Source organism: Mus musculus, chromosome 12 (genome assembly GCF_000001635.26).
Source record: "Mus musculus strain C57BL/6J chromosome 12, GRCm38.p6 C57BL/6J".
Classification (NCBI taxonomy): domain Eukaryota; kingdom Metazoa; phylum Chordata; class Mammalia; order Rodentia; family Muridae; genus Mus; species Mus musculus.
Window position 1 is genome coordinate 66,715,509 of NC_000078.6, and position 15,300 is coordinate 66,730,808.

The 15,300-nt window shown below is 35.2% G+C and overlaps 1 protein-coding gene across 6 annotated transcripts in view; it reads right to left on the bottom strand.

Moving 5' to 3' along the window:
• Window positions 1–15,300, bottom strand: part of Mdga2 (MAM domain containing glycosylphosphatidylinositol anchor 2) — a 763,131-nt gene that overhangs the window by 256,090 nt on the left and 491,741 nt on the right. For all 6 annotated transcript variants that reach the window (XR_872713.2, XM_006516013.3, NM_207010.2 and 3 more), the window contains exons 4-5: window positions 7,425–7,621; window positions 1,095–1,227 (exon numbers count right to left, since the gene is read on the bottom strand). Coding sequence is in view for 5 of the 6 variants with exons in the window: in NM_207010.2 (NP_996893.3) it covers window positions 1,095–1,227; window positions 7,425–7,621 (330 nt within the window). In the remaining variant the exon portion in view is untranslated. The remainder of the gene's footprint in view (window positions 1–1,094; window positions 1,228–7,424; window positions 7,622–15,300) is intronic.

A 15,300-nucleotide genomic window follows, 5' to 3' on the forward strand; every position in this document is an offset into this window, starting at 1 on the left:
GTACCATAATAATAGCAATCCCTTGTATGCTACTTTTAGAAATTAAAAATTAAATTTAAGTAAAATATATACAAAGTTATAATAATTTACAGTATATTTCATGACAAGAACAATATGTTACAGTTAGTAATATATTATCATATTCTTTTATAACAGGCTGTTGAATAACTTTTGCTATTTATTTGCTCATTTATTCATTCATTTATTCTGCAATAATTTCTTGAGCTCCTACTTGAGTCAGAATTTATATGTGTAGGTATATAGGCCAATGGCCTTATAGTAGAAAGTACTGCATTAAGCACCTGGTGAAAGTCTATAGAAGCAAATAAAAAAATAACATGTAAGGAAAAAGACAGCTTTATTAATGAGGATGTGAAACACTTCATGGAATATATGCTTCAGGAAAGAGAAATATTAAATCCTAATGGTCGTAAAACATATAAGTTAATCACTTCATTTAAAGTTTTAGCAACTTATTGGAACAAATACAAAAGTAGAAATGTACTTTGGAAAATATTTTTATAAAATCTTAACTCTAATATTTTTACTAAATACTCTGGTTAGAATTTGCTGAGTAGTTCTTTGCTAGGGAAGAAATAATATATGTTCTAAATGTTTTAGACATATCAACACATTAATTCTTTCTTGTACAAAAGTACCATCTTGGTAAAAACTATTTGAATTTACCAATTATAGTTTTTATTTGAAAAATAGCACTGTAAAGGAGTCTTACTTTGCTTTGCAACCATAAGGCATTTTCAGCAAATTAGATGATAAATTTCTATATAAAGAATCCAATAGTCCTCTGAATCTCTTTAAATGATACATAGGGTAATTTGTGAAAATTTATGACTACAGTATTTTTAAGACACTAGAATTCTCTAAATTTCACACATAATAACATACAGTCTCTTTCAGTTATTTTTCCCCTTATTGCTTTGTAACAAGCTTTAGAAATATGCCAAACATTTCTTGGATAAAAGATGACTTCCTTCTGTATCTGTAGCTATCAACTGGCCTATAAGAAGGCTAAAAAGTTTTCTATAAACTAGTTGTGGAAAACATACATATAAAATATAGTGATAGATACATACCAGTTTTATTGGAAAGTCTAAACGACACCATCTTGTCTGGAATATTACACACGTTCCTTACTGAAGCAATGCAGCTGTAGTTAGCATAATCTTGAGGGCGAAGATTCTTTAGCTTTAAGATCTTCGTTTCCCCCTGAAATTGGAGAATAGGTCACTAGTGTAGGTCACTGATAACCAGAAGGAATGAACTGACATACACCATTGTAAAGCATTAAATCATATTATTATTAGAAGAATGTGTCCTAAATGTGAAAAAGAAACACTGTACTTACGCATAATACTGGAATATGCTTAGAGGTAAAAACTAACAGACAACAATGAAAATTCATAATGTTTTCTTTGCAAACTTGCTTCCTAGGGGAGGAAAGCCTACTTCTAGCAGTAGTTATGCAAATTATTATGCAAAGCTCTGAATAGTACACTTAATAATAGAGGTTATTTAACGATCAACACAGTCTAATGTAGGCTTCAACAGGAAACACTATTGTAAAACCAGGCTTCTGAAGACGACCCAACACATGAAACACTGGTTTTACAGCAAATTAGAGACGATCTAATGATAGACCATTATAGTGATATACATAAATATTTGGTGTAGAGGAACAATGGCTGATAACAGACTGAACACTGACAGGGGGAAGTTTCGAGATGTTTCTTGATTGTTATTGCCCTTGTTGGTTTAACACAAAAGCTCAGAGTTAGCTCTTCCATGTAAATGTGGAGCAACGCAGACTTTTCTAATTCAGAAGTGGTCATTATTCGCTATACATTCCTGCTGAGCAGGACTGAGTGTAGACGCATTGGATGAAACTGCTGCAAGTGTGAAGACAACCAACAACCAAGGTCCAGAGTGAAAAATATCCTCCTGCTCAAGCCAGGCTAGAACCCTTGGAATTCCTTTGACTCTTGCAAAACCTTCCCTGACCCTCCTCAAAATAGTTCCTCTGTTAAGGAGCAGAAAGAGTCTAGCTATATAGCTCAAGCTTGCCTGAAGCAGTCCTCATGATCAAAGCTTAACTAGTTATGTGCCATCATGCTTGTGGATTCCCTGCTTTGAAATATGAAATATATTGTTTTATCTCCATGCTAAATCATATGGATAATTTAAGGTTGCTTTAATAAGTAAACACATATTGACTCTTTCATCTCATTGTTTTATACCCTAAAAAACATCCACTGACCCCTCTCTGTGCCTTATACCTTCGAGTTATCAGTGGTAAGCCTTCTATATGCTTGGTCTGTGAATCACTTGATCAGGTTTTTCCTTGTGCAACATTGCTTCATTGTCTCCCTGCTGACACTGTCCCATGATGTGATGCCTTTTTGGTGACTTTACCCACCCAACTCCATTTAAAAACTATATCAGATGCTGTACTTCTTAATAAACTTGCTTGTACATGACCTCTTGACCCCCAAATTGTCTATCTTCGGATCAAGCGATTCTTCCTTTTGGGACCCTGTCACAGTAGCCCAAGCTAGTGTTCGGGTTGAAGTGCTAGTTTAATTCTTGCTACTCTGAAATAATTGTGACTCTATCATGAAGGATGGCCCAGTTATTACGATGGTGGGAAGATCTATATCTCAGTTTTATCAGAACATAGGAGCACAATGGGCACATTACAAATCAGAGAACTGATTCCTTATCTGATTTCTCTATGTTTAACTGCCCAGTGATTGGCAGGCTGATCTAGAATAGCTTAGAAGATGATTACTTTCTATAGCTGCAAATCAAGATCCCAAAGAGAGTGAAACTAGAGTCCACAGAAAAATAATTACTTAAGGTAATATGCAAGGATAACCTCTACACTTGTGAAGAGTAGAGGTGCTGGTAAACCATGTTATTTTTTTGGGTGAAAAAAGTAATTACAGGCTGAACTCTGAATCTTTGTACCTCATGCATTTAATTGACTGCATTCATTAATGGATTAAAAACTATTTTATGGTTTATAAAGTAAATGTATTTGCCTGTGTGTGCGTGATTGTATGTGTGTGAGAGAGAGTGTGCAGATAAGCATGAGTGTGCACCTGTTCTTCATGTGTGCAGGGTTTCCAATGTCATCTATATAGATATAATATTCTATGATATTAAGGTTATTATGGCATGTGAAATTCTACAATTTAAAAAAAAGAATTTTGATTTGGCTATTACTAATTACATACTTAGTTTAGCTAGCTTTATTGTAACTAATTACATAATTGATGTAAATATGTTCAGTTTGAAAATTAGTTGATGTAATTGAAATACACAAGATGATGTCATGAACAATTTTGCGAACACTATAGAAAATGGCAATTAAAGGTTAAATTCACACTTATTGCCAATCACACAGAAATTTAGCTTTAAAAGTATCTTTTAATTGTCAATAAATACAATCCATTTGAAACTTTTATGAAATAGAAGAGAAGATTATTATATATTAGCCTGTGACTTTTCCAATGTTGACATTTTCTAATGAAAATATCTATAACTGTCAATGGTATATTCAGTTATTTTCAAAATAGGCTAGACCTTTAAAATATTTATTTCCAATATATTTTATTATCCTGAGCTACTGGGAAAAGTATACAGTCTCCAATTTATATTAATTCATGTCCCAATTTACAATTGTAAGTATGTAGCATGCATGCCTTTCCCTTTCAGCATTAAGTGAATAAAGATGTGAAAGGAAAATTATTCTTCTTAAACTTACTATGTAGCGGAAGTTTCATTTCAGCCTCAAAAACATATGCTAATTTCATTATGGATATAAGTGCAAGAAACTATAAATAATATTTTGTTGCTCATGAGGATTGTGAAATAAATATTTAGTTCAAACTGATGTTGTTATTAGCCTGTGTGCACAGGCACAAAAGATAAGGCCTTCTCATCATTTCTGAAATTAATTTTTATTAAAAATAAGATCATTTAATAGCATTAGTAGAGAAAATCTAATATTTTCCCAGGACTTTAGTTTCCTAACATGAAAAGGGTAAGAGATATCTGTCCTTTCTTCTGAATCCATAGCCAGCATTGTCCCAGTCTGCCCAGCCATTTCCACACTGAATCTTCCCCACATCCTCAAATCAGCCTAGTGTATCTCAGGCATGGAAACTCATGGGGAAATCACTTTGCTTGATTATTAATTTTGATGCCACTGTCTGTCTTCTGCATGTTTCCATAACATTTTGTTAGCCTTTATTTTAACTTTTATTTTCACTCCACAGTCCTCTTTCCCTTAACCACTTCCTTATACATCAATAATGTTAGGAAGACTGGAGCCTTGCAGCAATCTTTACATTTTTTTTTCTTTTTGGCAAAGCTTTTTCCATAGCCTGTACATGGCAGATCAAAGTTAACTTTTTGAAGTTTAAACCACAGGAATCCTAAACTATAGAACTAAAGAACACCACAGTGGTTTGTCTGCATGCTTCACCATAGATGTTCATTGGGTTTAATAGTCACTGTTACAGTACTAGAAAATGGGACCTTCATAGACCTTTACCACAATGTCTTTGTCCTCATAAATAAATCAATCTCTTTATTTTAGGAGTAGGTATATCAATTATAGGATTGACCTTGTTTTAAAAGTGTGCTTTCTTTGTGTTTCTTCACTGTGTTAAAATGGACCTAGAATGAGCTTTCTAATATCAAGGATTGAAAGTATTTTTAAAATAAAGTACTCAGATGGTCATTACAGTAGCAGAACACAGATTAAGACACGTTCTAATATAAGTATTGTCAATATTGACAGATTGTTATTCATAAAGTATTCTTGGCACACAATGGAAACTGTGTGAAAAAACTAATGCAAGATATACATATATATGCATACATATGCACATATATCTTGATATATATATATATATATATATAAAATGATCGCTAAAAGAGCAATAGAATATGAAAGAACAAAGTTATCACACAAAGGAAATATGGTCTTACATGATATTTTAAGACTATAACATAATTAATTTTAAATCTAATGCAACATTTATAGGTGAAAGAATAATTGGTGTTCTTAGCTTCTCACAAAGACTTGTATAATTAGTTTAGAGTATGTGATATTTTTAACCTTATAGTGCAGAGAAAAAAAGTCAATCAATTTGTGAATTACAACGTGACAAACGTTCTCATATTCAAATAAACAGCCTTAATCAATTCCGTTGCTTTCTATTGCACAATGACTGCAAAGTCACAATACTTTCAACCACTCTTGGCAATTACCAGCTGGAAATGAGGCCATTGGTGGCTATTAAGTAGTCTTGTAGGTAAAATGTTCTCCTTATCACTTTTTTTCTGTATTATTAACATGTACTTGAAGGTTAGAATTAGACTCCAATGTCTCAATCTATTGTAATTTTCATCAGTTAGCACAATTTTGAAGAAACAGAATAGTCTGAAACTCTTCATTTGTAAAATTATATAAAACATTATGGGCTACAGGATCAATCCTACATATGCTCTAGATTCAAGCAGAGTTTCAAAATCGTTGCCCACAGTGCAAATAGAGACACAGAGTAGGTATGCACATTCCATCTCTGCAGGACTTATCAATTCTTAATTCATTCTCCAAGTTAGAATCACATATTCTTTTGCCCCATTACTTTCAGCAGTCATTTACATTTGAGATGCCTGTGATAAAGCAGAATAAGTGTGATCCAGCCAATAAAGAAACCATGGGTTCCCATTAGAATACATGACTTCAGTTCAACTCATGATGTAACATTTCTTTATAGGAATGTTTTTTAGAACATACAATGACCAAATTTTATGTACATACATGTATATGTGTACACATACGTATATAATCCAAATGAAGTTGTGATATTTAGAGGTGATATTATTCTCCCTCTCTAAGACCTATAGACTAACAAAAATCTCAGCACTAAACAAAAGAAACCTCTTATGTAGCTTTTGTTCAGAGGATACCAAGAGATACTCCAAACAATGTAGATATTTCTGTTGTCCATGCTTTCCTCCCAGAAATTCAATATTCGCCCCTACTAGTAAAGACACAATGTAGTTTGGACACAGGGATACAAGGAATCCAGCTGGATCTAATTGTAAAGCTTCCACCTTCAGGACTGGCATTCATAGTATATGAAAATGCTACACAATCTGCCAAGGGAGAAAGGCAACCTCTATTCCTATACAGTTGTGATGCTTATAAACCAGAACAATGGCCAGCAAAGCAAGATATACACAAAGGTATGATAGTGGCATTCATAACTTGGAGGTTAACAACAGCTCTCTAATTAGACTTTAGGATTCTTGCTAGTAGGAATCCCATGCCTGGTACCTGAATCATAGCCAACTACTGTGAGATCATTGATCTTACAGAACTTACAAATGTCACTTAATTAAACATTATAATTACTAACTTCATTCTAAATATATATATATATATGTGTGTGTGTGTGTGTGTAGAAATAAGTGTACTTCAAAGGAGATTAACTTCACAACAGATAGAAATCATCATAGAAATCAACTAGTCAAAATAAACATTGAACACGGATCTCCAGGCCTAGTTGAGATCTATAGCTCAATCCTTATAGCTAAGGCTCAGGGTACATTATGGAAGAGGGATGGGGAGAGCCATTAAATAAAGAAGTCAGCTATGAAATGTGTCTTCCAGAAATAAAAGGGAAACCACTCGCAGGATTTAACAACATGGGTGGCTAAACAAAACCCAAAGACAACAGCAACAGACATGCTAATGTAGAAGTAGAAAACTCTCATTGGCCCTAACCTTAAACCAGATCTATTTCTGACTACTGGAATAGGGGGAATTAAAATTCCACAGTGGTGAAGTCCCTAACTAGTGATCCAATATCAAGTGCTCAACCCTAAAAATATAAGTGTACAAGCAACACTAAATGGACATACCAGATTACATTTATGGACACATATTTTTGTCTGTCTATCTATCTATCTATCTATCTATATATCTATCTATCTAATTATTGTGATTATAAGAAAAGGCATAATGAATAAATATGACATTGCAAGTTGGAATATTACAATTATTTTTAAAATGTTTTTTTAATCAAGCCTGTCATTGAAGTGTGAAGTCATGCTTTTTCAAAGGAGGGTAAATGTATAAATAAAGAAATATGTCAGGGTACATTGACGTTAATATTATTTCAGGAATCAGTATTTCAAATTTATCACATATAAACAAGTTGTCCTTTATATCTAAGTGTGCTGGCTTTTCAATCAAACATATATTGTTTTATAAAAGAGTACATTTGGAGAAAATGTCTTTTCAAATGGCTATAGTATTGAATGTTGCCAGAGTCAAGAAATTATCACAATCCGCTGGGTTAGGAATACCGTTCACAATCTCTTACCTGGGTAAAAAAGGGCTCATAAATCTCCACTCCCTTGTCAGATCCTTGTAGTAATACCTCCTGACCACGTCTCCAGCTATAGCGCACAGGGGGGTTGGAATTGGCCACACATCGGAGAAACACTGTTCTCTCATAGTAAAATTGTTCTTTAGCTTCACCTATACTTTGATGAACAGTTACTACTGGATCATCCAAGTCTAGAAGAAATCAGAAACAGGCAAGTGAAAACATTACAATATGTACAACTTCTAAAGTGTGGCACACTTATGTAACACCTGGTTAATGGTGCATGCTTCTAACGATAGTACTGTCTGAAAGTACTTAAGTAAGCTTACTAAACTCATTAACAAAAAAATTTCCAACTTATAAAAATCAATAGTTTTGTCTTTAGATTTGTTGGGACAGTACAGAAGATTTTACATTTTTCAACCTCCTTGTCAGCCAATAATAAAAGACTCATGAAAGTGAACAAAATCCAAATGGTCAGCTCTGACAACACACATACAACTAACATTTTATGTACTCAGTAGGTTATTTTTAGGAACATACACATACACATACACGTGTGTGTGTGTGTATATATGTATGTAAATACATGCATGCATTCAATAACAATTGATAAGAAAGGAAGTCATGAATATGAAGGAGAGTAGTGAAGTTATATGGGAAAGTTTGAAGGGAAGAAATAACAGGGAGAAATGCAATTAAATTACAATCTCAATTTTTTAAAAAGTTAAAAATAAATTCAAAGCAATGAAACTAAAGTCAACTACAGAATTCAGTATCACAGAGCCCAAATGACTCTTTTCATTTAGTGATATCTGATAACAAATTTATATAAAAGAAGTATTTCGAAATTATTATAATCTTCATAGTAACAAATGATGACATTCAATTGTGTGAAAATTTCTCTTTATCTTAGATTTTATATCATAGTATATTTGCAAATTTGAAATGTACTAACAGAAGGCATCATTGAAAGGCATTAAGATCTCTTCTACTGACCATTGGCTTATGTGTAGCATTATAAATATATATTCAAAGGGACAGGCTTCAGAGAAAGGCCAACTCATTTAGAGCTTGGAGTTTTCATTTCTTTGTCTACTCAGAAGCCAAGGCACCAGGTAAATGAAGATGGATGGAGTCACTGAGTTGCAGAAACACTATAACAAACATAGTTACTCCTATCAGATTTGGCTGAGGGATCATAGTCTGCTCACACTTCATGTAGTATAGCCTTGTTGATTTTCCTTACAAAAAGAAAAAATATATATTACAAACTCACCTACCTTTTAGCATGACAAGCTGGAAGCCCCATCCTCAAACATAAACCTAACATAAAGTCTCAGGAATGATGTAAACCCTTGATGTTAATTACTATCAAAACCCACTAAATGTTCTTTGAGCTACATAGCTCAAAAAATGATTTAATTTTAAATGATCTTCCTTATCAGTAAAATGGTTCTGTATTATCCAGGTTGTTGTTAGACTAATTAATGAGATATCTTATAAAGCCATGGGTACAGAGTAAGTAGTAAACACAGTTTAGCCTTTAGTATTAATATATAATTGTCACTATTAGGATCTCTTCATAATAAATCCCACTGAGTCCCTGATTTTTCTTGTCTTTATCACATGACCCTATATGCACTCAGCTCTCATTATAAGTGTGCGCCAATGGGGCACTTGGCCATTTGTTCAGGCTATCAAAGCCTCCAGATGACAAGTGACTTTAAATCAAAGACTGGAGAAAAGCTACAGTGTGCACATATACATAACAAAGAAGAATGTGAGCATAAGGCGGTGGAACACAGCATGTTTAAAAAGTCACATTTCCAGCAGGGGGAGTAGGCAAGGGATTGGGAATTTTCAGAGGGGAAACCAGAAAAGGGGATAACATTTGAAATGTAAATAAAGAAAATATCTAAGAAAAAATCAAGCTAAAAAAAAGTCACATTTCCTGAGAAATGATTCTTTTGATGTATAAAATAATAAAAATCCAACACAACTAGTGAAGTTATTGCTAGTGATAGATACAAAAAAAAAAAAAAAAAAAAGACAGGAGCAAAATTCCTCCATTCTCTTGACAGTTCTTCAAAAATGTGAATTACACGACAACAGTCCTACTTTGATTTCTTGTTTTGCAACATTATAAGATTTTTTTTTTATTTCTTCCAACATTAGCATCTTTTCGCAGCTATCTCACAAGCCTCTAATTTTAGTAGTGCAAATTTACAGAACAACTGCTGCTTTCTGCTACAGATTAAGGACTGTCAGTTCAAATTCACTCTACTGGCCGTGTAGAGACATGTGCTGTCTGATCTTAATAAGCTGGGATATTTGGGGATTTTCAAACCTATAAAATATTCACATAATGATTAGCTCTTCACATAAACCTAATCCAACATCAGACTGATGAAGTGAATTCAGTTCAGTCACTTGAATTAGAAACTAACTGGATTGTGATTGTGAACATTTTATTTTCTTTCTTGTTAAAATTTCCATCACTATTAGCCAGTCACAAGTGGTTGGTGACATAACAGTGGTGGATCCTTAGTTTCTGAATAGTTAATAGCTATATTACCTTCTTTTTTATTGTTGTCATGAAATATACTGATAAAAAAAACCATAAGAATGAGGATTCATATGATCTCAAATATGATACTGTCCATCACAGCAACAGGAAGGTACAACCATCCTGGCAGGCAGAAGGCAAATAGATGTCATTTCATCCCCTCATAGTAAGCAGAGAGAGACTAGGAAGGGAGGTGAATCCTGAATAAGATTCATATAAGCATATCAAATATTATAGGTAGATTAAAAATAACCATGCATATGAATATATAGATATATACATATATATACATATATATGTATATGTACATATATATATATACACACACGTTCTAAATATATTTTGTGTGTATATATGGTTTAAGTAATACCCATTTATCCCTTAAATATTTCTTAATATATACTGTATATTCATATACTCCTAATTTTATATTTTACATATTCCTAAATAATGAATAAAAGTATTTTAAACAGGTGAAATATATGGATAAGAAAGGAAGAAATGTTCTGATAGAGCAAGTATACGGGGTAAGACCTTCTAACCCGACATTGTGGTTTAATTAATTCTGTTTCCCACCAGGATGCAGGACCTTTGGAAATACAAGCACTGTTCGGACTGCAATAATTTCTAGAGAGGGAATTGCTGATGGTCACCAGCTGCAATCCTCTCAGCAGTATGAGGAATGTAGACTGTGGTCCTAAGCGGGGAATCTGGCTTTCAACTAGAATAATTACTGAAATCCACTTATAACATGTGATGCTTCTAGCTGAGAAAGGTTGAGCCAGAAACCTGAGGAGTCTTCTTTTCTGGAAGAAATGTCTGCAAGAATCTGTGGTGGGATCACATCCCTGTTCTCCTTGTACTCCTCCTATTGCTTGAGAAGCTCCACATCATGGCTCAGTGTATGATGTGGCATGGGCAGTTCTCCTGGTGTGGCCACTGTAACTTTTTGCAGAAAGTAGAGATCTAGGTCCCTATACCTTTCATGCTTGATGGCTGACTTATTTACCACCAAATGTGAAAAAGAAAATACAAATAAACAAATACATGTCCCCTCACTGGGGTAAGTGGGCATGCAATACATTCTGCTGTCTTGCTACATTTCGTTTTTGTGGGATGTATATGCTGTGAGTTCTTTTCAGGATTGTGCCTCTTCTATGTGATGTTTCTTGACACAGGATACTAGAGTAACTAATGGCCATGGCTTAGAGATTAAAGGGGATCTTCTTGGGTCATTTAATAAAAGTTTGTCCTCTTCTGGGAACTGGGCCCTCAAAAATGGCAAATAGGACAGAAAAGCATTGGTTTCAGTAGCTGAGTGGACATGACAGTAGTAAATGAGGTCACTCGTTGTTTCTTGGACCCATGAATTCTTCTTAAAAAGTAAACCATCATTTAAATCTGATCAGTGGTTTAGATTTTCACTGAACCTGGAAGAAGCACCTACTCCTCACTGGATGTTAGCTTTAAAGATTATATAGACATTTCAAAGGGCCATTCTGTCATTCTACTAGGCTAGCATTTCTATGTGATATGGGAAATGCTGTGACAAGATAATACTATGACAACATGCCCACTGCAGAATCTGTGCATCAGAGTCAACACAGATCCTGCAAGTGATATCTCTAAAAGATATATTAAGGATTTCCTTTCTCCAGAATATTGTATTGCAAGTGAATGTATATATGTTCTTAGAAAGAATTTGTTGATTGAATCACCATAGAACATACTCAGAGTGATGCTACAAATTCCTTCAATTACCTATTTAGTCACTCTAAACACATTCTGAAATTAGCCCAGAAACCATGTATTTTTTCTAATTGTCCATATTTACTCTTTTAATTATACACATTTTATTTATTTTAACTGCATATAACTTACATACTAGCTACTTATTTTTAGTGACTAGCTACTTTTTTTTCTCCCAGGTATAATATGACCTAAGGGTCTCTATATATTTTGGGAGCCTAGAGTGCTGGGTGAATCCAAATTAGCTGATAATGCAGATAAGAATACTAACTCTGCATTTGAAAGTTAATCACTGTCATCTAATATCTATTACCTTGATAAATTGTCATGCCCACTCCTCATGCAAAGCTCAATTCTATAAGAGCATCTCCTGTCCATCAACATTGTCTAGAAATGGCTGTGGGCAGTGAGATTCTCAGTGAACTCTATGCTTTAGTTAGTAGTGTATTCTTAATATCTTAGTGCAGGCAACTCAAAACATTCATAAAGAGTAGGGTCAAGTGCTGTTATTTCTGGACTTTTTGTTATATTCACCATAGCAAGCCTATAAATCCTTTTATAAAATATAAGGTTTAACAGTCTGTTCTCCAATGGTGGTAGTTACAACTCAGTGGGAACCCTGTCTTCCCCGCTGCATCAAAAGGTGTTAAGGGCTTGTCATGTGAGAATGCTCATATGTCAATAAGCCTTTACTTTTCATCCTCACTTGGTTTCCTCTATCCACAAACTCATTCAATTTCATTCTTCAACACATTTAATTCCATAGTCTTAGGCTCTCACTCTGAACACACTGTGATAACCCCTGATAAGACATAATAGTTTCAATGAAAAGTAATATTATTGTTTGTACTTTTGTTTCTTTTATTGTTTGAGACAGGCTTCTCCTATATTATATAGCCTCAGCTGATCTGCAACTTTCAACTTACACCAGACTGGCTTGTGATATGCAGAAATCCCTACCTTTGTTTCTGAGTATAGGATCACAGATGTTCCTTTATATATATGGAGTGTAATATCATATCCAGAATGTAATGGCAGAGAATGCTTTCATGTAGTTATCTATTCAATGTGATTAAAAGAGATGAGGAAGAAGTACAGATGGTCAGGAATTTGAAAGTAGGTGTGTAGCAGTGGGGGAGAGGGAACTGAGGGTTGCCACTAGAAAGTTCCAGATGCCAGGGACCCAAGAGGTTTCTAGAACCCAACAGGGAGGACAAAAACCAAATATGTAACAAAGGGGAGATAGAACCAGTAGAGACCATATTCAATGGATAGTCAGGGTCCCCAGGTGACAGATGGGGCCACACACCCACCTCAAAAATAATAATCCAGAATTCCTCCTGTCAAAAAAAAATGCAGAGACAAAGAGTGAAGGAGAAACTGAAGGAAAGGCCATCCAGAGACTGCCCCATCTAGGGATCCATTCCATCTGCTGACTCCAAACTCAGACACTATTGCTGATGCCAAGAAGTGCTTACTGACAGGAGCCCAGTATAACTGCCCCTGGAGAGGCTCTGGCAGAGCTGGACCAATACAGATGTGGTACACAGCCAAAACACTATACTGAGCATGGGTACCCCAATGGGGAAGTTAGGGCAAAAACTGTAGGAGCTGAAGGTGTTTGCAACCTCATAGGAAGAACAGTACTGTCAACCAACCAGACCCCTCAAGGCTCCCAGGGACTAAAACCTCCAACCAAAAAGTAAATAGGGTGTACCCAGGGCTCCAGCTGGATATGTATGGGCTTATCTGGCATCACTGGGAGGGTAGTCCCTTGGTCCTGTGAAGGCTTAATGACACAAGAATAGAATGCCATGCCTCTAAGGCAAGGAGTGGGTGGGTGGGTGGGTGGGGAGCACCCTCATAGAAGCCAGGGGGGGAGGGGAATGGGGAAGGGGGTTTGTAGAGGGTGAAAAATCAACTAAAATTTAAAAAAAGAATATATTTCCTGTGTTAGTGACTATAATTTCCAGGAATTTGAGTTATTTTATATATAGCTTATAAAATTAAGATGAATATAAATATTATTAAAGAAAGTATAGCTCCTTGTAGTGTTATAAAGAACATAACCTAAATGACCTCTTACTGAGTTGTGTTCAGCAGAAAGATGCACCTTTTCAAAGACCACACCTCTTCATCATAGAGCAACTAATCACGTACACTTTCCCTTGTAGAAAATTTGTGCAACAGCTTTGACAAGACTTTAATTTAGGGCCTCCATCCTGATTATGTGGAGCCTCTGAAGTAATAAAATTCAGGTAAATACTTTCCACTGCCTAATCCTTGCTTGAAAATCTTTTGTTTGCATGAGATCAACAGTTGACCCTTAGTGAACTTTGGCTTTTGTTTTGATTTGTTTTATTTAAGGATGGTTGTTTTTCACCAGTTCTTGAACCAAACCCAAGGCTTCTTCATGCTAGGCAATCAATCTCTCACATTAAGTTCATGCAGGACAAATTGTTTTCTATTTTGTCAGTACATGTTGTTATCAAAATATAAGATGTGCCAAGTACCCCTTTAATGTGCTATAAAGAATTTACATTGGAAATGGTTTTTAATGAGACTTCACCCATCAGCCAACTAATCAGGTGCCTGACACCCAAGGGACATCTACTGACCTCAAGTGGAACAATGCTAATCCTTGAATGCTATGTAAAAATCTTCATTTGTGGTGAGAAGGGACATCAGTGGAAAGTAACAATTTCTGAGTGCAGTCTTTTATTCTTTGTGAATTCCATACCTAAAACATCTACTATATGTATGAACTGCTGAAGCAAAGAGGCTGCACCTGATGAGCCAAAACTGTAGGGCCTCTGTGACACAGATCAAACACAAGATATCTGAGAGGATCTAGTGAGGATCCAGTATTGATATCCTCCAGGTTTTTGAGGTATTCGGGGTTGGGGGAGAAATAATTATAAGAATAATGGAATCAGTTTCTTCTGCATTCCATTCATACCTTGATCAATCATCAGTGAAAGGATGAATGGAATTAATCACTACTTGAGAGTGGGGTGAGTAGAGGATCTCTGCAAAAAAATATGAAGATGTTTCTATTTGGAAATATAGCAGAGACTCAGGTGAGGGAAGAATTCAACTGTTTAAAGTAGAGCACTGAGTTAGAGATGTATGAAGTTAAAACAACTTTGAAACTCTTGATTTCTCAAAACAGTCTCGGCCAGAGTAGTAGCTTGTTTCTTTCTGGGACTACCATGTCCATCTTTCTTGAAGTGATAAGTGATACAGAAACTTCTTGATTTGGGAGCAATTCATACCCCTCAGAATAGATGGTCTCCATTTTTTAAAAAAATATTTATATTTCAAATATTATCCTTCTTCCCAGTTTCCCCTCTACAAGCCCTCTATCCCCCTTCTTCCTCCCCCTGCCTCTATGAGGATGCTTCCCCACCCATCTACTTACTCCCTGCCTCAGAGGCATATCGTTCCCTATCTTTGTGTCATTAAGCCTTCACAAGACCAAGGGGCTACCCTCCCAGTGATGCCAGATATGTCCATACATATCCAGCTGGAGCCCTGGTTACCCCATGTTTA